Below are 25,724 nucleotides of genomic sequence, written 5' to 3'. Positions count from 1 at the left end.
GTCTGCACTTGAAAGACCCTCCTCAGCCGCCGGGCGGTGGTGGCGCAAGCCTTTAGTCCAAGCACTCGGGAGGCAGAGGCAGGTGGGTCTCTGTGAGTTCGAGGCCAGCCTGGTCTACAAAGCGAGTTACAGGACAGTCAAAGCTACACAGAGAAAGCCTGTCTCAAAAAACAAACAAAACAAAGCAAAAAGTTGGGTGGCTGTGACTCACATGCTTAATCTCAGCACTAGGGAGGCAGAGGCAGGTGGATCTCTGTGAGTTCCGGACAGCCTGGTCTACGGAGTAGTTCCAGGACACCCAAAGCTACAAAGAGGAAACCCTGTCTACAAAACCAAACAGACAGACAAAAAAATCTCAATGACATACCCTCATGGAAAAAAAAATCCTAAAGTTCATATGAAAACACAAAGACCATAAATAATCAAAGCAATCCTAAGAAGAAAGAGCGAGGCTGGGGATCTAAAATATCTGGCCTCAAACTGTACCAGCGCCATAGAAACAAAAGAGCATGTCCCGGCACAAAGCACACAGACCCAGAGCTGAAAAGGGCACACACTGCTGCTCTTCTGAGGACCTACGTTCAATTCTCAGCACCTACGTGATGGCTCATAACCGTCTGTAACTCCAGTCAAGGGGATCCAATGCCTTCTTCTGGCCTCTGTAGGCATCAGGCATGCATGTGGTACACAGACATGCATGGAGGCAAAACCTCACACATATAAAACAGTAATTTTTCATAGAAAGAGAGAGAAAACCAGAAAGAAACCCACACAGCTACAATCCCTTAAGTCTGGCAAAGGTGAAAGGGCAGCCTTCCCTACAAAGGATCCTGGGAAAATTGGTTGGCCACGTGTAGAATGAAACTAGACCCTCTCTCACCCTGCTCGAAAACCAACTCCAACTGGATCAAAGACCTTAATGTGCACCCTGAAAGGAAAACAGAGAATACACTTCAAGATGGAGGTCTAAGCAAGGGGTTGCCGAAAAGATGATAAGACAGAGAATGATTGACAGGGAGGGGACTGGAGAGTTGACACAGAGGTTAAGTGTGCTTGTTGCTCTGGTAGAGGACCTGGGTTCAATTCTAAGCACCCACATGGTGGATCACAACTGTCCATAACTCCACTTTCAGTGGATCTGACACGTTTTTCTAAACACCACAGGCACCAGGAACACACGTGTGGGCCACATACATGCATGCAGCAAAGCACTCATACAGAAAACAAATAAGTCTGAAAATGGAAAAAAAAAATTGACTACTTGCAGCCAGGCACACACCTTTAGCCCCAGCCCTCTGGAAGCAGAGACAGGCAGATTTCTGTGAGTTTGAGTACAGCCTGGTCTACACAGAGAGTTCCAAGCCAGTGAACTCTATCTCAAGGGGGGAAAATGTAAAGAATCGACTAATGTGATTGAATAAAGTTAAAAAGCTTTCTCATAGCAAAGGAAAGCAGCAGAATGAGCAGACAGCCTGCATAATGGAAGAAAGTCTTTGCCAAGTAAACAACTGATGGGAGATTAAAAACTAAAGCCAGACTTAGTGGCTCACACCTGGAATCTCAGGACTGGGGAAGATGAGACAAGATTGCCAAGGGTTTGAGAGCGGCCTGGGCTACGAGCTTGCACTACATGTAGTGTGAAACCCTGTCTCAAAGAGACAGAAAAGAAACTCTCAGGTGTGGTGGTGCACTCGTGTGATTCCAGCACTTGGGAGGTGGAAGCAGGAAGATCAGGATTACAAGGTCAGACTCTTTTATGTAGTAAGTTCAAAGCCAGCCTGGGATTCACAAAAAGTAGTCTCAAAAAAGAGGGAAAAAAATAGGAAGCCACCTGTTGTGGCTTGAATGAGAACAACCTCACAGGTCCATATGCTTGAATACCTGGTCCCTGGTTGGTGTAACTATTTGGGAAGGATGAGGAGGTGTGGCCTTGCGGGTAGAGGTGGGAGGAGGGAGAAGGGAAAGAGGGGCTGACTTTAAGGTTTCCAAAGACTCGGGCTATTCCTTGATGGAGGAGGGTCATTTGTCTATCTGTTGCTTTCACTGGTTAATTAATAAAGAAAACTGCTTGGCCTGATAGGGCAGAATTTAGATAGGCGGAGTAGACTGAACTGATTGCTGGGAGGAAGAAGGCAGTGGGACAGATGCAATAGCTCTACTCTCCAAAATGGACGCGGGTTAAGATCCTTACCGGGAAGACACCATCTCGTGGTGCTACACAGGTTATTAGAAATGGGTTAATCAAGATGTGAGAATTAGCCAGTAAGAGGCTAGAGCTAATGGGCCAAGCAGTGTTTAAAAGAATACAATTTGTGTGCTGTTATTTCGAGTATAAAGCTAGCCGTGCGGGAGCCGAGCGGGAAGCAGCCCGCAGCTCCTCCTCCTACAAGTCCTAGTATGTTCTCTGCTTCATGGCTGTGGATAAAGACGTAGATTCTCCGTTGCTACCCTGCCATGTCCGCTGCCTACTTTGTGCTACCTCTCGCCATCATGGACTCTAACCCTCTGGGACTGAAAGCCCCAATTCAACACCTTCTTTCAAAGGTTGCCTGGGTCATGCTGTCTGATCACAGCAATAGAAAAGTAACTAAGACAGTATCCCAGTGTCACTTTGGTTCCCATATTCACACATGCACACATTTTAAGCTACACACCCCCCAAAAAAGAAAACCTACCAAGTATACTATCTATAGGAATTGTTCATATCTAAATGAGATTTGGTAGTTTTTCTAGCAAAATTTTAATTTCTTGTATACCTCATACTGTATAATGTATAACAATAAATATTAGCTGGCTATGGTAACACAGACCTATATTTGGAGCATTTAGGAGGCTGAGGCAAGAAGATAGTAAGTATATACAAAGTTGATGCTCAAAAACAAAAATCATAATACTGCCCATTTGTTTTAAAGAGAGAAAAAGTCTCCTCCATTGAAGTGTCACAATGAAATATAAATTTCCTCAAATCTGTACCCACAAAGAAACTATAATAAGTAATAACAATATGTTAATTTCTTAATAAAAGTATGCATGATATAATCTAAAGAAGTGTGACCTGGGACTAGGATGTACCTCAGAGGTAGAGCACTTCCTAGAATGCATGAGACCTTGAGTTCACTCCCTAACACAAACACACAAATATTATAAATATATAAACCATGCTAGTATATATAAATTATATCTCTACAGCTAGCCTGTGGTGGTGCACGTCTTTAATCCCAGCACTCGGGAGGCAGAAGCAGGTGGATCTCTGTGAGTTTGAGGCCAGCCTGGTTTACAAGAGCTAGTTCCAGGACAGGCTCCAAAGCTACAGAGAAACCCTGTCTCGAAAAATAATAATAATTATTATTATTATTTTATCTCTATATGTACATAGAGATAAGAAAGAGAAGAAACAAATACTACCCAAAAACTATTACCATTTAAACTGCAAGGAGGGGTGGGGAGGTGGCTTAGTGGTTAAGAGCACTGGCTGTTCTTCCAGAGGACCTGGGTTCTAGTCCCAGCACTTACATGGCGGCTTACAACTGTCTGTAACTCCAATATCTGACACCCTCACATAGACATACATGCAGGCAAAACACTAATGGAAATAAAACAAAAATAAATTATAAAAAATGCAAGGAAAATTAAAAGACACAGAAAGGGGGTTCCTCAAGATGGCTCAGGGGACAAAAGTGTTTGCCACCAAAACTGATGATCCACAGAACTTCAAGAAGGTGAAGGACGAAGCTGACTTTTCCACCTAGGCCTGATGGCACACACAATCGCATACACACATACAATATATATAAAAAATTATTTTTTTAAAAAAAGAGAAGAGCTAGAGAGTTGGCTCTAAGGTCAAGAACACTGGCTGTTCTTCCAGAGGACCTGGACTTAGTTCCCAGCACTCATAGCAGCTCACAGCCATCTGTAACTACAGTTCCAGGGGATCCTACACCCTCTTCGGCCTCTGAAGGTACCAGGCATGCATGTGGTGCACAGACATATACGTGTGTAAACAAAGATTGCTCGTTAGTTTCCCGGCTGCCCTGTCCAGAATAATCACACAGAAATTATATTAATTACAACACTGCTTGGTCAATAGCTTAGGCATATGTTTGGCTAACTCTTATATCCTAAATTAAACCATTTTTATTAATCTGTATTGTCACGAGGCTGCGGATTACTGGGAAAGGTTTGGGCGTCTTTCTCCTTCAGCAGCTCCATGGTGTCTCTCTGACTCTGCCAACTCTCTCTGTGTATCTCTGCTTGGAATTCCCACCTTGCTTTGCTCTGCTAAGCCATTGGCCAAAACAGCTTTATTCATCAACCAATAAAAGCAACACATATACAGAAGGACATCCCACAGCATACATGCAGGCAAACACCCATACACCCAAAATAAAAATTAAATCAAAAAACAAATAAATAAGAGACAAAAAGCTTTGTAGTCATAGAAAACATTTTCCTCACATCATGAAAAACACAAAACTTCGCCCCCCCCCCCCATCCAAAAGAAAGCCGTTTCACTTACTAGCATGCTTATCGGCAAGCATTATCAGCGTGTTGGAGATATCACGTCGTCTATAGAAGCATACAACTTTTGCTTCCACGTTACCACTCGCAGTCTAAGAAATGAGAAAAACAAAAGTCATATGGGACCTGAAATCTCAATGATAAAATGCGCTTAAAAGCTGAATGTGGCAGCACGTGCCTATAACCTCAGCCCTCGCAAAGCTAACTGGGAAGGACTGTACAAAGTTCGCGGCCAGTCTGATCTACATAGAGAATTCCACACCAGCCAGGGCTACGTAGCAAGACACTGTCTCAAAAAGCAAATAACAGCAGCGAAACCTGGAGAGAAGGAAATGGAGACGAGCTCCCGCTAACTTTGTGCGCATGTGTGTTGTGAGACAGGGCTTCACCGTAACCCCGGCTGGCCTTGCCTCCACCTCCCGCAGGACCAGCCAGACTGATCCTTCCAATTTTAAAAGCCACAAATAATTTGTTCATGGTACTGATTTTAATCATCTTCATAAAGCGTTGCTATACATTGCTCAAACCCATCCCCAGATGACACAGATTAAGTGGAATATCACCCAGCCCCAGTCCTAGGACGACTCCGCAGGGGGCAGTAGCCAGGCAGAACAGAACTACAAAAACACCCTCCTCCACAGGGTCAATAGTCTCAGTTTACCTTCAAGTAGGAAACTATGCAAAACTGTAAGCTCCCAACACAGAAGTCTCTCTGACTAGTCTAGAATACAATCTGCATTCAGCTCGGCTGTAATTTACTGCAGCTGAGGCCCGGGCTCCTATTCTAATATCCATAAATTCTGCAGGCTTTCGAGCTGGCTAATCACTCACTGGCAAGCTCTTCATAAAAGCACATAGATTACAATAGAAATGTTACTGCAATGTCCAATTTCTAACATACATGGCACATGCGTGCAGAATGTATTTGGACTTAAAGATGTATTCAAATAGAAAGATTGTATACCATAATAAATTTGTCAGTTTTACCAAGTTCAGCAGCAACATTTTAGTTCGGCAGCAAATATTTTAGTGAGAAATGGTTCTGTGGAAATATTGCCCCTTCAAATTGAAATCATATTAAATTCCTACCCAAATGCCAATACATTTTGTAATGTTGTGATCAAACTCATCCCCCAGAAGCAATGATCCAGCAATCTGCTAAATGAACAGGCCGATATTTCCATGTAAATAAAATCCAGGGCTCCAGTCTATGTGCTTTCTCATCTCCGTCTCATTAGTGAGCTCGCCTAAGAGCAACGCTCTACAAAGATGACCAAATTCTCGGTTAAGCCTGCTTGAGGGATAAAGCCGTAGTTCAGAATATTTCTTTTTTTCCTTTCCTCACTCTGTAAACCAGGCTCAAACTCTGTGATCGCCTGCTTCTCCCTCCCAAGTGCTGGGATTAAAGGAATGTGCCACCCACCCACTCTCCTTTTTTAAAGACAAGATCTTACTACATAACACAAGCTGTCTTAGAACTGGTAATCCTCCTGCCTCAGTCTACCTAGTGCTGAAATTAATAGGTGTACAGCATCATACGTGGACATAAAAATTGCTGGGTGAGATTGGGTGTGGTGACGAACACCTTTAGTCCCAGCACTCAGGAGGCAGAGGCAGGAGACTCTCTGTGAGTTCAAGGCCAGCCTGGTGTACAAAGTGAGTTCCAGGACAGCCAGGAAGGGCTACACAGAAAAACCCTCTATCAAAAAACAAAAAACAACAACAACGTAAGAATTCTTTGGGTCTGCAGATGGCTCAGTGGTTAAGAGCAGTGGCTGCTCTTCCAGAGAACCCATGCTCAATTACTAGTACCCAATTACCAGTACCCACAACGCAGCTCACAACTGTCTATAACTCCAGTTCCAGAGGAACCGATACCTTCACACAGACATACATGCAGGCAAAATACCAATGCACATAAAATAAAAATAAGTAAATTATAAATAATAATATCCTCAGGACTAAGGGATGTAGCTCAGTTCAGGGTGCATTCTTATAATGTGCACAGCCTGGGGCTCAATGCCCAGCAACAAAAATCTCCTCCTGGGCCACACACACTCTTCACTATTGGGTAACTCACAATAGTGCAGTATTGTCCTTCCCCCAGGACTATAGTACAGCATGGTTCTTCCCTTCCACAGAATACACAGAAACCATTTCTCCGAAGCTCTGCGACTCTAAACAATGATGCACTGAGCTAGTCTGCTGTGCTTCTCCTGTGCAAAGAAGTGAGTGCAGGGAGTGAGGGTGTATGTGTTATAAATGTTAAGCATTAAAGTTGAGCCTGGTGGACTTCTACTTCTAGAATCAGAGAAATAGAACACCAAGAATTGAAGACAAGCCCGGGCTCTGTCCTTTTTTTTTTTTTTTTTTTTTTTTTTAAGGCTTTGTCTCGAAACAAAAAACGAGGGCTATGAATATAAACACAGCTCAATAATATAGCCCTGGCCCAGCATGTTCAAGGCCTTGGGTTCAAGTCCCAGTACTCCATATGAACAGTCGGCAACCAATGGGAAAATTCCCTAATATTTATGCCTATTGCCAATAGTTCCCAAATGGCAGGAGGGATCTGACTAAGGCTCCATGAAAGGCTTTAGGGGATCTTTGCAAATTATTTGAAACAACTTGTATATGCAAGTGCGGTAACTCAGTATATCACCAATGCCATAAGCTCAGCATTCAGCAGGCAGAGGCAGGTTTGGCCCAGGTTTGAGTCCAGTTCTGTCTACATTACAAGTTCTAGACCAACAGCCCTAAACTGTAAGAATCTGTCTCAAAAACAATACAGCTCAGTGGTAGGGCATTTGTCTAGCTACACAAGGGCTGGGTTCAGAGTTTAGTGTGAGTAGTGTGGAGGTGGCTAGGGAAAACTACAGATACAATTCAACATCCCCAGCCAGTCAGGCCTGTCGCGGCCCCTCTGTGATTCTAGCATTCAGGAGGCAGGGCAGAAGATCAGTTCAAGGCCCACCTCTTCCTCACTGTGAGTTCAAGGCCAGCCTAAGCTATGTGACCCTGCTTCAAAAATGAAAACTCTGAGGTCAGCCTGAACCACCAAGAAAGTTCAAGACTAACTTGGAGAACATAGCAAGACTTGTTTCAAAGCTGGGTATGATGGCATACATCTTTAATACTAGCACCTGAGGCAGGCAGATTTCTGTGTTTCTGAGGCCAGCCTGGTCTCCACAGGAAGTTTCAAGCTAGCCAGGACTACATAGCAAAACCAGGTCTCAAGAAATAAAATAAAGTCAGGCAGTGGTGGCGCACGCCTTTAATCCTAGCACTCGGGAGGCAGAGACAGGCGGATCGCTGTGAGTTTGAGGCCAGCCTAGTCTACAAGAGCTAGTTCCAGGACAGGCTCCAAAGCTACAGAGAAACCCTGTCTAGAAAAACCAAAAAGAAAAAAAAAAGAAAGAAAATATGCAGTCTCAATCTCTGTTTTTACATGATGTGTGTGTGCATAATACTGGGTGTGTTGTGTGTGTGTGTCTGTATGTGTGTGTCTGTATGTACATGGGGGGAAGTTCTTCTATATATGTGCTGCTTTTATTGATTAATGAATAAAGAAGCTGCTTTCGGCCAATGGCTTAACAGGATATAGCCAGGCTGGAAAAAAAAAAATAGAGTAGGCGGAGTCATGGAGACGCCCTCAGCTGAGTAAGCCATTACCACGTGGTGATACACAGATTAATAGAAATGGGTTAATTTAAGATATAAGAGCTTGCTAGGAATACACTAGCGTCATTGGATTGGCCAAGCAGTGTTGTGATTAATACAGTTTCTGGGTGAATATTTCAGGTCAGGGCAGCCGGGAACAAACAAACAGCCTCCAACAAAGGGGTAGAAGAATTTTTCTCCTGTTTTACAGTGAGCTCAGAAAGGGAAAGACAAGGGCTGTACCACTGAGCCACACAGCCTTGAACTAAGTATCTGAAGGTGATAAACCAAGGGGAGAAAAGCAAGCAGGAGGCATTTTTATTTGTTTTTTGGGGCGAAGCCTCCAGTTGTTGGAGCTGGCCTTGAGCTCTCCGCTGGTTGATAAGGACTTCCCATCCCCCCCCAGCCTCTATCTCCTCGTTCTGGACGGTAGGCATGGGCTGCCACACCCAGTTTTTTCTATGCTGGGCACTGAACCCAGGAGCTCTGAGCTACCATCTGAGCTGGACTTGGCACTTTCTGACCTGAAAAAGCATAGGTGAGGTGACGGAAAATATGTATTTAAGAGATGAACAAGCCAGCCACAGTCTCACAAATAAAACTACAGAAGTGTTAACCATAAAAGGTCACATACAGGATAGCCCTCTGTAAAAACGTAATCTGGAGTTCAATTAGCAGCCTCTTTAGAGTTGGGGGCGGGGGGAGCGATAGAACCCAGGACCTCGCACAGCCTCTTTAAAATTCTATAACTTTTCAAATTGGAAACTAAAACCTCCTGACAAGCATAATTCGATACTGTTAAAATTTTGTGCCCTTTTGCTGTGTGTGGTGCACGACGCCGATCCCAGACCTCAGAACCGAGCACCAGGAGTTCACAGCCAGCCTGGACTTCATGTAACCCTGTCTCAAAACCACTTCTCTTTTTTACTTTCCCCTAGACTATACTCAGATGAATAGAGGAAGGGTACAGAGGAAAACACGCACGTACATATAAATTTATACATACTACATTGTGTTTGCTTTCAATACCTGTTTTCCCAAACTAGTGTGAATCATAGTCTTTTGCTTTAGTCAGTAACACACTGTAAGTATCTTAGCATAAATGGTTGGCACATAATTAAAGGCATTAAATAAACAATTGTTGAACTAATGACTTTCGGAATTTCTCATGTTTATGCTCATACATAGCATTACTATTTACCAAGTACTTTGATTCAACTTGTTTTTCTTTCTTTTTTTGTTTTTCTAAGACAGGGTTTCTCTGTGTAGCACTGGCTGTCCTAGAACTCACGCTACAGACCACTCACAGCGATCTGCCCGCCTTTTCTTCTCCCCTCTTCCTTGCAAACCATCTGATTTTCCTAACCACCGTGGTTTTTACACTGGCCTGGAACTCCCCAGGTAGGTTCACCTGGTTAGCTTGTGAGCCCCAGGGCAAGGACTGTAAGCCGGAGCCACTAAACCGGTTTCTCTTTCTGGTTTTCAATACAGGTTCTGGGAATTGAACTCAGGCGCTAAAGCTTGCAAGGCAACTGCTTTACCAACTGAGCCATCTACCCTGCCTCTCGTTTTGTTTTTCTAGACAGTCTCAGTAATAAAACCCAGGCCAGACGTGAACTCCACGTAACTACATGACTCCTGTGTCAGTCTCCCAAAGTGCTAGGATCACGTTGACTCATTTTACAATTTTAGGGTTGCTGGTGGTGGAGAGACAAGGCCTCACTCTGTAGCCCAGGCTAACCCTGAGCTCCCATGTGCCTGGCTATAAGCATAAACCGCCATGCCCACTTTAGAAGGATTCTTCCTTCTAAAGCTAGGAGAGGAAACTATTAATTCACTAAAAATTGCAAAACACAGCACTTGGGAAGCTGAGGCTGGAGGATTGTGATTTTGAAGTCAGTGAAAGCCTGTCTCAAACAAACAAGCAAAATACATACTACAGTTCTAAATAGGAAAAGGAACGGAGTTCTTCAACAGCACTGATCTTTTAGCGCTCAAATCAATTGAAGAGATCTGTAATCTTTTACTCAATATCATCAGACCAAAAAAAAAAAAAAAAAACTCTATAAAAAGTAAATACTCAGAGCCGGGCGGTGGTGGCACACGCCTTTAATCCCAGCACTTGGGAGGCAGAGGCAGGCGGATCTTTGTGAGTTCGAGACCAGCCTGGTCTACAAGAGCTAGTTCCAGGACAGGCTCCAAAACCACAGAGAAACCCTGTCTCGAAAAACCAAAAAAAAAAAAAAAAAAAAAAAAAAGTAAATACTCAGAAGCATGCAGAATGCTGAACTATGTGAAAGTTTGACTTTCACACTCTGGAACTGAACAACAGGCGTGATAGCACACGCCTTTAATTCCGGCACTTGGGAGGCAGAGGCAAGCAGGTCGCTGTGAGTCCAAGGCCAGCCTGGTCTACAAAGTGACTGCCAGGGCTGTCACACAGAGAAACCCTGTCTCAAGGGTTAAATAAATAAATAAATAAATAATTCTTAGTCTGGAACTGAAAGGAAAAATCACCCCTAGGGTTTACCCCTAATGGAAAGCACCTTGCTATTCACTCCTCACCTTGTTGAGTTCTTCTATTCTTCTGATTAGGTACGGGTTGCTGGAGGAATTCTCAAAGTAAACATAATCTGCAATCAAAAAGTTACAGGACTTTTCAGGAAATGCTTCACAGTAGTCAGCTTCCCTCTGATTTTTTAGATAGGGTAACATGGTGTAGCCCTGGATGTCTTAGAGCTTGCCATGTTAACCAGGCTGGCCTCAAGCTCACAGAGCTCTGCTCGCCTCTGCTAGGATTAAAGTGCTGGGATTAGAAGCCTGCGACAGTTTATTGGGCTACAACTTTCTGCAGCAGGTAACTCACCTCAGTAAGTAGGTAGGTTATACCCAACTTACCGCAACCTCAGTAAACTGTACCATGTCTGTTACTTTCCTAGAGTCCCCACTTCTGAGTAGCCCAAACTGATTTACAACTCAGTATCCCCCTGCTTCAGACTCCCAAGTGCTGGGACTGGCAGCATGCACCACACCCTGCTTAGGTTTCTCTCACTTTTGCTTTTAGAAATAGCTTTACATTAGTCCAAGATGGCAAGAACTAGCTATGTAGCTGAGACTGGCCCTCAGCTCTGAAGCTTCCTGCCCCCACCTCTTACAGGCTGAATTTACTGGCACGTGCCACAATGCCCAACCTTAAATTAGTTCTTTAATTTCAAAAAGAAGAAGAAGAAGCCTGACTCGGTGTAGTGGGGTGGGGTGGCAAAGACAGGATTACAAAGCAGGGGCCAGGCACAGTTACACAGCAAGACCTTGTTCCAAAAAAAGAAAAGAAAGAAGGAGGGTTGGAGAGAGAGAAAGAGAAAAAATGTAAGCCTTAAGTCCCAGCACTTAGGAAGCAGAGGCAGACAGATCTCTGTGAGACCAGACTGGTCTATAGAGTGAGTTCCAGGGCAGCTAGGGCTATGTAAACACCATGTCTCAAACAAAACAAAACAAAAACCACCACAACAATGTTACATCTTGGTCAGTTATTTATCAGAGCTCACTGAGGCATGCTCCCAGCCCAGCATCTGCATCCTCTCCCTCCAATCCAGTCAGCCCTGGAGAACGTTTCTTACATAAAACTGTTGACCTAAGACAAATTCAGAGCAAAGAGGAGGGCTTACCAGCCCAACTTCAATTCAAGCATCAACTTAAAAAAAAAAAAAAAAAAAAAAAAAAGGAAAGAAAGTCAGCGGGCAGAGTGGGTAAGAGAAAGCTTGGTAACAAACTTTTCCATGCTCAACCTGGGAAGGTGAGGAATAGGGCAGGGCTACTTGCTTGAGAGGCAGGGCTGTCTAGGGAGGGTGTTGAGATCTTTTGACCCTTTTATCATATTTGATCCAACTCCATTTAGGCCCTTTTCTTATAAAGAAATTATGGCAAGTTTTCAACTAAACCTGCAGGATTTTTCCAAGCGTGGCTTTTCCTCCAGAGTCGCTGGAAACTTCCCACTGTGTGTTTACCTGAGAGACTAGACTGCACAGTCACTGTCTACCTTCCCGGCTCTCTCCCGGCTCTCCACTGCTAAGTGGCCTCATTTAGCCAGGCCATTCCCCACCATCAGGAGCTCAGCTAATGAGCAAAGAAGGAAGAGCAAGCCTCACTCACAAACACGCCACTTATCTGAATTATTATTTTACCAGGAAGGAGGGAGGGAGGGCGTCGTGAGCAGGGAAAGTTTGTTTGACCTTATTTCTCTCTTCTGCAGAAGGCTGGGAAGACAGACAGCAGAGCTAACGTCTAGGCTGGGCTCAACTCCCCACCTGGGGCTGCGGTTCCCTGCCCCCCCCCACACACACACACAGCCTCCACTCCTAGGGGGGCTGAACGAAAAGCCGAAGGGAATGGGGGTGAAGCAGCGAAGGTGCAGAGTCCTGGCTCGGCAAACAGGCCTGTCCAGCTGTGCCCCCTATCTGGGCCACCATCGCCCCCAGCCCACACGAACACCGAAGCAGAAGCAGGGTCGGGGAGGGGGAGGTTGTCCCCAGCACCCCCCCCCCCAACACCCCCGTGCCCAAAAGCCACGCGAGGAAAAAAGCCACTCGGCTAGGGGGCTTGCAGGGGCCCTGTCCCTTTGGGGCGTTCGTAAAGAGGGTGCCCGATGCGTGTCCCCAGAAGAGGCCTGGCCCTGAGACGCCGGGCAGCGGCGGTGGGGGAGGGGAGTGGGGGTGGGGAGCCCCCTGCGCCCCGCCCGCGGCGCCCTCGGCCCGGGCTCCCGGGCTGCGGGCGGTAAGCGTGCGCTGCCCGGACCCCCATTCCCGCCGCCCGCGCCCCGACGGGCCGGGAAGGGCCGAGCCTTCCTACCTCCGACCCGGTACATGTTGGCCGCCATGTCCGCCCGCCCGCCCGCGGAGCCCGAGCCGAGCCCCGCCCGCCGCCGCCGCCTCAGCCTCGACCGCCGCCGCCGCCGCCTCGCCACGGGGGAGGGGGAGGGACGGGGAGGGGACACCGAGGGAGGGGGCTGTGCCCGCCCCCAGCGCCGGCCGAGCGTCGCCGAGCGGTCCCGGGAGGCCGGAGCGCGGCAGGGACGGGGCGATGGGCTGCGGGGACCCTGGACCTCGGGGCCACCCGCATTAGCGTCGGAGCACACCAGGGCCGGGGGCTGTGGAAGAACCTGGGTGGGGACAGAGGCTCAGCCACTCCGAGCGTCTCCCCTGGCCTCGTCACCTGTCCGCCTTGGGACAGGTTCTCCTTTCCTGCTTATGTCCCCGGGGACAACCCTCTATGTGTGACCTCAAACACACGAACGCCCTTCTGGGTACAACTCTCTGATTTAGTCAAGGCAAGCGACTGATGCTTGGCGTCCCTCCCTCGTGGTGAGAGGGTGTTTAGTGGCTTTAGAGCCTGCAGGTCCTGGGGCCGAGAAAGACCCTACCTACTTGCAGCTTGCCCGGTCTGAAAAGAGCTAAAAGAAGCTGACTATCCATCCCAACCACATTGGCAGGTCTATCATGGTTGTGCCAAAACTGAACTGAACAAAACCGACTCCCCCACATCCTCAGGCCTCTAAACAGGCTCTGTTTAAGGCGCGTGCTTTAACCAGGAAAGACCTTTGGCACGGGAAGGCTTCCTTTGCCAGTAGAGGAACAGGGGCTCCACAAGCTGCCATTGCCCCAGCGAAAGGAGGAAGTCCTGTCAAACAGTTTGGTGTAGCTGGTCGCCTAACTGGTTTTAAGTCAAAAAGACACACCCCCACCTTTTTTTTTTTTTTCAGTATTGGGGATTGAAGCCAGGGCTTTATGCATCGTAATCGCTGAACTATACAGTCCCAGTTCTTCCGTGTTTGTTGGTTGGCTTTTAAATTGTTAGTACATTTATTTATTTATTTATTTATTTATTTATTTATTATGTGAAGTCACAAATGCCATGACACCTAGGTGTAGGTCTATCATATGGGTCTGGGAATTGAACTCGGGTAGTCATTTCAATGGCTGTAAGCACTTGGCACCTACTTGGGCTATCTCATCAGCCTTATGGATGTTACCCAGAGTCTCAGCTCAGGCTGGCTCTCCTCACCGCCTGTCTCTCAAGTGCTCGGATTGTATGACAAGTTTGAAAGTTTGTTAACGGTTAATTTTCCCGCGCCGATTCCCCCTTTTTCTCAGGTTTTTGGCCGTCTTGGGATACAAAGCAAGATCTTCTTGACTGCCTCGTCCCAAATGAACACACGACTTCCTTTCGGAAACCCGAGCCATTCCAAACTACACCCAGACCTTGTTGCATATTAAACACTATGCTGATCATCCACTAGTGCCTGGTGATACTGACTGAGGTCTGTGTCTGGGTAGGAGGTGTCCCCAGAGAAGGAGACAGCATTTTTGGTTGATGTTCCTTTATCACAAAATATTGAGAAAAAAATAATTTTTATGAATAGCTGAGGCAAATAAATAAATATCCTTTTGCCGTTGTTACACCGGTTATTCTGTGACCTGTTTTCGCATCTGTAAAACAGAGAGGTGACTTCCACCGCTCAGGTGTGCTAAGGGTCCGCTGTGATGACATCTAAAGGGGCTTTGAAAGCACTGGGCAAACAGCGGGTGTCTGTTGCTTCCTTTTTCCCCCTGAAAGCCTTAGATTCCAGAGAAGTTGGTAGAATGCTCCAAACTGTTAGCCCTCCACTCTTGGGGACCAGAGAAGACCAAAGGGCTCTGGTACCGTGACAGCAGAGCTGTTATTTATCTAACTTTTTCACTGGAGATCCCACCAAAAACATTGGGACTTAATCTGCACCAGTCTCTAGTTCCGAGCTAACACACAAATAGGCTGAATAATCCACCTGGAATAGTCTCCTGGCATCATACTTCCCTCTGGCCCACAACAGCATGAACCACGTCTGTCTCCTAGTAAGAATGCAGCCTGAAAACGTCAAGGAAATAGGTCATGAGTTTTAGAAGATTTGCTCATAATGTTTTAAGTAATAAATGAACAAGGGTTGGGGAGGTAGCAGGGGCAGGGAGGAGCTCAAGCTGGTAAAGATGCTTGCTGCCAAGCTTGGTGACTGAGTTTGATCCCTGCAACCCACATGGTAGAAAGAGAAAACCAATTCTTTTTATATTTTTGTTTTTTCAAGACAGAGTTTCTCTGTGTAGCGGCTCTGGCTGCTCTGGAACTCACTTTGTAGATCAGGCTGGCATCAAACTCATGAGATCTGCCTGCCTCTGCCTCTTGAGTGCCTGGAGAGAAAAACCAATCCCTAAAAGTTGCCCACATAGCCAGGCAGTTGTGATGCACGCCTAGCACTCAGGAGGCAAAGACAGAAGGATTTCTGTGAGTTCAAGGCCAGCCTGGTCTACAAGAACTAGTAGACCAAAAGCTGCCTTGAAAAAAAACAAAACAAAACAAAAAGTTGTACATCATGGCCTACACACATGCACAATTACACACTAAGTTTTTCTTGAAGCTCAGTTGGGAGGTAGAGGTATGAACAGCAGGAGTTTAAGATTACCCTAAACTGCATAGCAAATCTGAGCTAGGCTGGGCTCCATGGCTGGGGTGCAGCTTAGTTGACAATATTTAACTACCATGCAGGAAACTCTGGGTTAGATCCCCAATACTGAATAAACCCGACCTAATAGCCTATGCTTCTAATTCCTGCACCCAGTCCTTGGAAGTGGAGATAGGATAGAGAGCTCAAGGTCCTCCTCAGCTACACAATTTGGAGCCATCCTGGACTACATGAGACCCCATCTCAAAAACAGTAAGAATCATCTTCCTCAAAATATTGCTATGTTCTTGTTACTTCCTCGTCTGCTTGTCTCATTTCCTTGGGTTTTTGAGGTCCCTAGTCTTGCCACAGTGTGTGAAAAGCGCTAAGAACATTTCCCACGCCCGTCTACACTCAACTTTCCTTCTTAGGATCAGCCTTAGCCTGGAGACCCCATTAAAGGCTTAGAGACCTGGGGCAGAGCAGGAAGTAATGATGGTGGCCAGACCAGACTCCCAGCCTCCCCTAGAATCTCTGTGTTAAGCCCCTCCTACCTCCAGCTCCAAGACAGGATCCTCTACATAGGAAATGCTCAATATCTTAAAGAATGGGAGAGGAGGGGTGGCTCAGCAGTTAGAGCATATGTGCTCCTCCAGGGGACCCAAATTAAGATCTCAGAACCCATACCAGATGACTCACAATTGTCTGGAATTCCATCTCCAAAGGATTCGACATCTTCTAGGCTCTGCATGTTCCTATACTCACATGCATATGCCTACATACAAACACACATGCCTGTACCTACACACAACCACACATGCATATACCTACACACAAACACACATGCATATACCTACACACAAACACACATGCATATACCTACACACAAACACACATGCATACATAAATAAAAATAATTTTTTTTTTTTGAGATAGGGTTTCTCTGTGTAGTAGCCCTTGCTGTCCTGGAACTCCCTCTGTAGACCAGGCTGACCTCAAACACAGAGATCCATCTGCCTCTGCCTCCTGAGTGATGGGATTAAAGGCCTGTACCACCACTGCTTAGCTATAAAAATAAATCTTAAAATAAGAAAGAAGAAATGGCGGTTTGAGGTTGTAGCTCGGTTGGTAGAATGCATACTTAGCACGCATGAAACCCTGGGTTCAACCCCCAGCATTGAATAAACCAGGTGGGATGCTGCATGTTAAAAATTTCATGTTTGCTTGTTCCCAGTGCTCTCCGGCCATTTTCAGGCATCCCTAAAGAACAGATGTCTCCTAAAGCATGCCAGAAGCACCAAAGCAAATCAGGTCTTCCCATGGGTAAAGCTTCCTAGCATGGCTGTCGAGATTAAAGAAGCACATGGAAGCGATTGCCTAAGGCCACAGTGGAATCCTGTTGGAATCCAGGATCCCACCCTTTTAGCTGCCAAAAAACTTCAAATGAGCCAGCATATACCTATGATTCTAGCTCTCTGGACGCAGAAGCAGGAGGACCAGAAGTTCAAGCCCAGCCTAGACTACATGAGACCTTATCTGAAAGGAAGACAAAGAAGAAAGAGGCACTTGTCACTGCCAAGAAGGCTCTTGCCACCAAGTCTAAAGACCTGAGTCCAGTCCCTGGGAGCTACATGATAGAAGGAGAAAAGCAACTTCTATAAAATTGTTCTTTGTTCTTCCACATACATCACACACGCACACACAGACACACACTCACACACAGAGACACACACTCACGCACACTTAAATAAATACAAGGATTAAAAAAAGAGCCGGGCATGGTGGCACATATCTTTAATCCCAACACTTGGTAGGCAGAGGCAGGTGGATCTCTGTGAGTTCGAGGCCAGCCTGGTCTACGGAGTGAGTTCCAGGACAAACCAGGGCTATATAGTGAAACCCTGTCTCAAAGGGGAAAAAAATGTAAAATAAATAAATAAAACTTAAAAAGAGACAAAGAGTAAAAGAGAAGAAGAAAAAGGAAAAAGAAATTTATGGGACAGAGAATTTGGGTTTTGATCAATTTAGAGATGGAGTTCTTTTTGTTTTGGTTTTCTCCTTCAGTTTTTCTCTTCAGGCACGGAATTTTCGTGAAAGGAAAAAAAAAAAGTGTTCTGTGTTCTGGCCGCAGTCTGGGAGTCTTGTGATATTGAACCTCGGAAAGGAGCCTGGGGGCCTCGGGAGTAATTAATCTGAAGCTAGAGCACAGCTTTGGAGAAGAAACTGTGCCTTGTTTGTCTTTTCTGTGATTTAGCACCCCCTCCCTTTCATTAATTTATTTTGTTTTTTTAGCAAAATCTTTGGAAAAATCCAGCCTGTTTCAGATATTTTAGGGAGGTCCTGCGCTGTAAAAATGGACAAATGAATCCTAGTAGAAAGGCATGTGACATCAACAAACAAAACAAGAATGTCCCTAAGGAGAAGAGAAGCGGCACAAGGGCCTTTACAGCTTCTCCAGTCGGGGCTTGCCATGGCTAAAGCATGGAAGCCCAGAACAGTTCAGAAGGGCTTATTTTTCCTTCGCTCCTTTCCTTTGAGATGTAGTCACTCTGTGCAGTCTGGCTGGCCAGGAACTGGCAATGTAGACCAGTATGGTCTCGGCCTCCCAAGAGCTCGTATTAAAAGCATTCACTGCCAAGCCTGGCTGAGATTCTATATAGTTCTGTAATGCCCTCAGAGGGGCGTGAGCTGAGCCATTTGATTCTAGCCCCAGGAAGGCTCCTTCTTTGATGAAGATGGCTCCTTCTCTGGTGAAGAGAGAAGTAGGATCTGGAAGTTACAGTGGGGACTGAGATGAGGGCCCAGGTGATTGATTAGTGCTAATTGATTCTGGTGTTTCCCCTTTTCGGCCTGTTAAATGAGAAAAGATTTGCCATGTAGGGTACTGGGTCAGGAGAAAAAAATTCAGGGCCGGGCAATGGGAGATGTAGTAAGGATGTTTGCAATAATGAATCAGAGTCTGGTGTGGTAGCATACACATCTAATCCCAGCACTCAGAAAGCAGAGGCAGGAATATTTCTGAGTTTGAGACCAACGTGGTCTACATAGAGAGCTCCAAGATAACCAGAATATACAGAGAGAATATATCTTTAAAAAAAAAAAAAAGGCGGGGGTGGGGAGTAGGATCAGGCTGTCCTACCAAGAGTAGAGGCAGGGGTCCAGGACAAGAGGGAAGGCATGAGATGGGTTAGGGGAGCTAGTCCAGCCTAGAGCAGAGGCAATGGCTGAGAGAGAAGTTGACAGGTTTGTCGTTCATAGAGAAGGAATAGTAAGATCTGGAGGCTTTTGGGAAATGCGGAATGAAAATAAAGCCATAGGATTATACACAACGGGTTGGAGACAGACAGGCAGCAGTCCCTGATTATAGGACACAGGAGCTGAGGCAAGACTCAGTTTGGTGATGGACAGGTTGGTTCCAGGTGCCTTTGGAAGTTTCTGGGTAGAAAATTCCTCTTTGAAGAATTTGGTGAACTGGTCTGAAGTGTAGGAGAAAGATCAGAGCTGCACTCCTTGTCTCCCTCAGCCCACAACCTAGCCTGTCTGGTCTCAGAAGTAAGCCAAACCCTGGCTGCAGGGGATGGAGTAGCTCCCAAGAGCAGAAACAGGTTTAACAAGTTGGGCTCTGCCCACAGAAGTCAGGTCCAAATGTGCAAACAAGTCGGGCACGAGCAGTCACACAAGTCGCTGCTCAGGGCAGAGTGCCCAGGGCTGCCCCTCTGACTATGGCCGGATGCGAATACGGAGCATGGTCTAATAGAGTCCTGCTTCGACCCTCAAGTCTGGTAAAGAACAGAAAAGGGAAAGGAACAAATCCAGTCTGATTCCCCCACCCCACCCTTTCCACCCTCCCTTTCTTGGATGGTATAGTGGGTTGAAGGACTCCCATCTCTTCAAAGGAGGGAGACCGCAAAGGGTGTCTACCTGGAATCTATGAATCTGGCCTTATTTGGGAAAAGACTGTTTATAGGTGTAATTAAGTTGAAGATATCAAAATGAGATCATCTTGGATTAGAGTAAACCTAAAATCCAAAGACAATGTCAAGGTTTAGATTAAGAGATAACATTGAAGAGAAGGCCCTCTTAGGGGAGAGGTTGGACTGGGCCTACAGAGAGAGACAAAGAACACAAAAATCCAATGGCAGAAGCTGGAGGTACAGCATTTGCCTGCTGTGTTTGAGGCCCTGGGTTCTTTCTTCAGCACCACAAAAAGAATTAGAAAAAGCCAGGCTGGGGGACATGACAGCCCATCCTATTAACTGTACCATACAGGAGTGAGGGGCATAGGAAGGGTTAGCCTTGGCCACACTGAGAGTTTGAGGCAAGCCTAGGCTACAGGAAACACTCTCTCCAAACACAAACAACAAAAAATTAAACCGAATAAGCGAATCATAGAGAAATGCACACAACGCGGCCCAACAGCTTCACAGAAACAGCTCAGTTTATCTTTCTTAGTGTCTCTCCTACCTGTCCCAGGAAGCTTAGTGATAGAGGCAAAGAAAACCTGGGTTCACCGGGTGTGGCAGCACACACCTTTAGTCCCAGCACTCAGGAAGAAAGCAAAGGGGCCTACTATGTAAGTTCAAGTTCAGCCTGGAGTTCCAGGAAAGACAGGGTCGCATTTGCGGCCTCCCGGTTCCCCCCTTAGGGCCACCTGTAGAAAGAAAGAAAAAAAGGAAAAGAAAAAAAAAAACAAAAAAAAACAAAAAACAAGCTGTAATAGTTTGATGGCAGAAGATGACCTTGGCAGGTTGGAGTCAAGGGACACCACAAAGCCACGTCATGTAACAGAGCTCACGTGGGAGGTTTATTAGGGGTAGGTGCAGAGGTGACCTCTGAGCGAGGGCAGAAAGAGAAGGAGGGGTGAGAAGGGCCTGCCTTTTATAAGGGGATATAACCTATGTGCCAAGGGAGAACACTCTACTCAGTGGCTACGGCGTCGCATCTTGGCTGCTGCTGATGGCATGTCCTGCTAGGTGCTAGAGAGTAGGCCAGTGTGAATGCCTGGACGCTAACATTAGTGTTACTGTCTGCCCCACCCCCACCACAGCAGCCTGCCTCTGCCGCGGAAGCACTTATATCATCACCTGTCTCCAGGCGCCTTTTCAGGTCAGCCGTGCCGACTGTGCAGCCTTTAAACATGCCTGCCAGGCAAAGCTCGCTCTCTTGTCTCTCATCGCTCTTGCCTCTTTCTCCTTTGTTTCTTCTTTCCTCTCTTGCTTCTCTTCTTCCTCTTGTCTGTCTGCCTCTCTCAAGTCTCCACCAATAAACCTCTTGCACTAACTCTGCTGCACATGACATGTTTGCTTAGTGGCATACCTTGGCAGGGCCGGCAAAAAAGTACCCACTATCACGCTTCTTTTTATTTATCTTTTTATTTATCCTTTCACAAACACCAAAAAAAAAAAAAAGAAAAGGACAAGGAAAAGAAAGAAAAAGAAAACCTGGGTTTTACACATGTCTATTAAGAACCAGAGGGAGCAGTCGGCGCAGTCAGGAGTACCCTCAAGCCGTGTCACATGTCCCCATGGACACCAGTGCAGTACCAATATAGTGATGCCCCAGTTAGTGCCCCAGTGGAGTTTCTTTGTTGGGCAGCCCTCCAGCACCTCAGACATCAGTCCATGTTCTCATGGTGCAGGTGAGCACTAGCGAGACTATCAGTCTCCCTCCCGTTTACAAAAATGTCCCTTGGCACACACACACACACACACACACGCACGCACGCACACACGCACGCACGCATGCACATGCATTTGGGTGCATGAGTACCGGTGGAAGCCGGTGGTTAAGGTCGTCCTCAGTCACATTCCACCTTGCTCGCTGAATCCAGAGCTCACGGACTCAGATGGCTCGTCAGCAAGCTCTGGGGATCTGTCTGATTCTGACAGCCCTTTCCATTCCCTTGCCCTGAATTGGGGCTACTGAAACAGAACCAATGTACCCAGCTTTTATGTGGGCTCTGGGTGTCCCAACTCCGGTCCTCATGTAGCAAGCACTTTACCACCTGAGCCATCTCCCCAAGGCTCTAAGTGTTTAGTTTTTGAGATCCTAAACGGCCCCATAACTTGCTCTGTAAACTGGGCTGCTATCTCCCTCCTAAGTGCTCGGATTACTGGTGCGCACCACTTCGCCCAGAAAAAAGAAAAGAATAAAGCCCTTTCTATTCACCAAACACCAACAAATACACACTGAACACAGAGAAAGGCATTGCAGATACATCAGAGACCAAGCTGAACCAAGTACCTCTCTTCTGACTTTATATTTTAGTAAGGAAAGCAGACAATAAATCTACCAATAGGTAAATATATATGATATTAGAGAGTGATAAGTGCTAGAGATTAAAATCAGGACTAGAGAACAACAGTAACAACAACAAAATGTCGGTGTGGTCAGGAAAAGCTTCTGGAACACATAAGAAATCAACAGGGACCTCATTGAGAGGCTAGAGCCCTGGGACATCCGGGGCACAGCATCGATGCAGAAAGAAACACACTTGCAAATCCTCTGCAGCTGGAAGCTGTGCAGTAAGTAGGTAGGAAGTAAGGTGAGAGAGGTGACGAGGGTTTGGGTCACACACAGCCTGGTGGCTTCTGAAAAGGGTTTGGATTTTATTCTAAGTACAATAGGTTGCAGTTAAAGGATTTTGTTTGTGTTGTTGTTGTTGTTATTGTTACTTTTGACACAGGGTCTCACTATGCAGCGACCCCGGCAGGCTGACCTAAAACTCGGAGAGATCCACTTGCCTCTGCCTGCTGGGATTAAAGGCGTGCGCCACCACCGCCCTGCTAAAGGATTTTTTGTTGTTGTTGTTGTTGTTATTGTTACTTTTGACACAGGGTCTCACTATGCAGCGACCCCGGCAGGCTGACCTAGAACTCGGAGAGATCCACTTGCCTCTGCCTGCTGGGATTAAAGGCGTGCGCCACCACACACAGCAGTTAGAAACTTGAAACATGGGGTGATGGTGACCTCACTTAGGTGACTTTTTAAAAGCTATTGGTGTGCGTGTATGTGGTGGATGGGTACCACATACACACGGGTGCCAGTGGGGACCAAAAGAGGCATCAGATCTCCTGGAGACAGATTACAGGCCACCTGACAGGGGAGTTGGGACGTGAACTCAGCTCTCTGGAAGAACAGCGAGCCCTCTTAAATTCTGAGCCTAAACTCCACAGGCCCTGCAATTTTTTTTTAAAACAGTCTACTCAGCCAACCCTCAGACTCAAACCCACATCCTCACCCTTCCAATCATTGGCATTACAGCTGTGCTCCGCCGTACCTAGCTTGACTTATAATTTTTTTTTTTCTAATTCTTAAGGTCGCATTTATTTACTTGTGAGTGTGGTGTGTGCCCTTTGGTACACACGTTGAAATCAGGGGATAGTTCCCAAGAGTTATCTCCTCCTTCCACCGTGAGCCACGGACTGAGCTCAGGCCTCAGGCTTGACAACAAACGCCAGTACTCCATCTCAGCTGCCCTTGATTTCGGCTTGTAATTTTACTTTTCCTGTATGTGTCTGTGTCTGTGTCTTTGGGAGCTGAGTGCACCACATGTGTACGGGTGCCCAGCGAGGCCAGAAGAAGGAGGGAAATCTGGAACTGGAGTTACAGTGTGAACTGCCTGGGTGGGTGCTGGGAACCTTGATCCCTTACAAGAACAGTGAGCACACTGCTGGATTATCTCTCCAGATAATTTCTGTTTTAAAGCATCACACGGGCAGCTCTGCAGAAGGCATACAGTGGGGGAATGGAGACAGGGAAAGTAGAAAAGAGACTGATTTAGTCCAAGGAAAGAGCTGATGAAGGTTTGGAGTTGCATGGCAGCTGTCAATGACAATGAATACACGTGTGTGTGTGTGTGCGCGCGTGTGTGTGTGTGTGTGTGTGTGTGTATACCTGTCAGCCTCCTTAAATATATGCATATAGATGTGTGCACACACACTTTGGAGGAGGGCAGAGATATGGATCAAGCCCACCTTCATGTATCATAGACTGGCATTCAAACACTGAGTTACACCCCTAGCCCTCTTTCTTTCTTTTTTAAATTTTAATTTAAAACAGAGCCTCGTGAATTAGGCGTGGTGTGGAATGACCTTAGTCCTGGAGTAATTTAGGTGATTCTCTATGAGTCTGAGATCAACCTGGTCTATACTTCAAGTTCTAAGTCAGCCAGAGTTAACATAGTGAGACCTTGTCTCAACAAACAAACAGCAACAACAACAAAATGCCCTTACTAAATTGTCTAACCTGGTCTCAAGCACACCCGAGCCGGCCTTGTGTTGGTTCTTACAGACATCTGCCACCTTTCCCAACTCCCCGGCCCATCTTGTGTTTTTAACTCTAGTTCTAGAAAACTGGAAATAAATTGATAGGGTTTTAGCCATGGACAGGAAGGAAGACTCACTAACCCACTCCACCTTCGGTCAAATTGAGGGAAGAGACTGGAGTTTGTTCCTTTCATCTGCTCCTTTCATCTTTAGCCGGTGGTTTCTACAGCTGCCCTTTCTAGAGAGAGAGGGCAGTTCATTTGTTCTCTTCGTTTCAAAAAGAACTAAAAATGCTGGAGAGCTCGAAGCTAAACTTTGAACTTTTGGATAAATAAATCATTGTTTTTGTCTCCTTTTATCTCTGCAAAGTTTTGGGGGAAAGTGTATTACAGAGCTGCCTCTGAGACACTGTTATTACACAGCCCAGCCAAGAGCGTGTCATTAGTGGCAGCGGACACAGCGCTTCGTGTTTAATTGCCCAGATCAGCGCTCAGGCGCCACAGAGAGGGCACCTGGAGGCAGTTTGACCTTTCTGAGGTTTTGGCTAAGGAGACTTAGAACCCGTCCAACCAAATCCCACTATTGGTTCCTTTCTTCAGGAGGAGACAGACAACTCGTTGAAACCTCACCCGTGTCCTTACAATGAAGGGTGGAGCACATGTTAGAAACGAGAGTTTTGAAAATGGGGAGGAAATTGCAGCATTTCATGGTTTTCTTTACCCTTAAACTTGGCTGCCCCCAAGCCAATCTGATGTTCTCTCCCCGGGCCCTGGCATTCACAAGAACCCAAGTTGGGACTTCTCTAAGTGACCCTCAAAGCTCTCTCCAGGTTAGAACACTCCATACCTATGGTATTTGCATGTACATCTATCAATACTACCCAACTTGCCATCACTCCCACGAAGGCCCCTCCAAATTGGGCTGGAGTCACGGTGACTCTTTCCAGCAGCAGCCTTGAGTTCCCGACCCTTCTGAGATTATCCATTATGCCACAGCTTCCAGAAGCATCTGCAGGGCAGGCCAGGCCCAGAGGTTTGAGGAATGGAGGTTCCCCCCACCAGCCAGAGGCATGTTGCTGGGATCAGATGTATTATTTATGACTCCTGTGTCAGCATGACTCCCAGGCACCCAGGGAAATGGAAAGGCACTTGGGCCTGGGCTGAGTAAACTAAATATTTAAACAGGAATCAGGAATTGAGGCAAAAATCCATTTTTCTTCAGTAAGGCGGACAGCGCCACAAACGACCTGGTACACACCATCCAGAGTGGAGAGGAAGGCTGGGGGCCCCTGGCCAACGGCTCTTCAGAGCAGAACCACGGGCTTGTAGCAGGCAGAGGGATTGAGAATGAGACTGGGAGACACTAGAACAAAGCCCAGCTGAAGCCATTACTCTGGCTGGGTTCTCCTTGCCCAGTGAGCTCCACCTCCCTGTCTGAGAGATACTCTGAGCAGGGCAATAGCGGGACACCCCCGTAGTTCCAGCCATTGGGAGGCAGAATCAGGTCAGCTCTGTGAGTTTAGAGCTACATAGAGAGAATCTGTGTTGATAATAATGACGATGATGTTGATGATAATAATAACAAATAGAAAGAAAGAAAGAAATAGATGATTTCAAGGCCACCCTTGGCTATTACTTGGGTTTCATGGCAATCAAAATGGCAGGAACTAGAGCAACTGGTCACATTATACCCATCGTCAAGGGCAGACAGAATGAATGCATACGTGTTGCCAATGCTCAGCCCGGGTGCTCTACTTTTAGTCTTACGCAGCCCAGAAACTCCTACCTAATGGTGCCACCCACAGTAGGTGAGTT

The 25,724-nt window shown here is 46.4% G+C and overlaps 1 protein-coding gene across 5 annotated transcripts in view; it reads right to left on the bottom strand.

Moving 5' to 3' along the window:
* Positions 1–13,399, bottom strand: part of Mta3 (metastasis associated 1 family member 3) — a 127,666-nt gene extending 114,267 nt beyond the window's left edge. For 2 of the 5 annotated variants that reach the window (XM_041631064.1, XM_041631063.1), the window contains exons 1-3: positions 13,024–13,397; positions 10,744–10,811; positions 4,520–4,613 (exon numbers count right to left, since the gene is read on the bottom strand). In XM_041631064.1, the coding sequence (XP_041486998.1) occupies positions 4,520–4,613; positions 10,744–10,811; positions 13,024–13,051 (190 nt within the window). In that variant the 5' untranslated portion in view covers positions 13,052–13,397. Of the gene's footprint in view, positions 1–4,519; positions 4,614–10,743; positions 10,812–13,023 lie in introns of all 5 variants that reach the window. The other 3 variants (XM_041631061.1, XM_041631062.1, XM_041631065.1) reach the window with 3 other exon arrangements.
* Between the last annotated feature and the right edge of the window lie 12,325 nt (positions 13,400–25,724).

The sequence above is a fragment of the Microtus oregoni genome, unplaced genomic scaffold, assembly GCF_018167655.1.
Source record: "Microtus oregoni isolate MIOR12 unplaced genomic scaffold, Mior012 000036F_ref0000092, whole genome shotgun sequence".
In the NCBI taxonomy this organism is placed as follows: domain Eukaryota; kingdom Metazoa; phylum Chordata; class Mammalia; order Rodentia; family Cricetidae; genus Microtus; species Microtus oregoni.
This window is presented reverse-complemented; position numbering and strand designations above follow the sequence as displayed.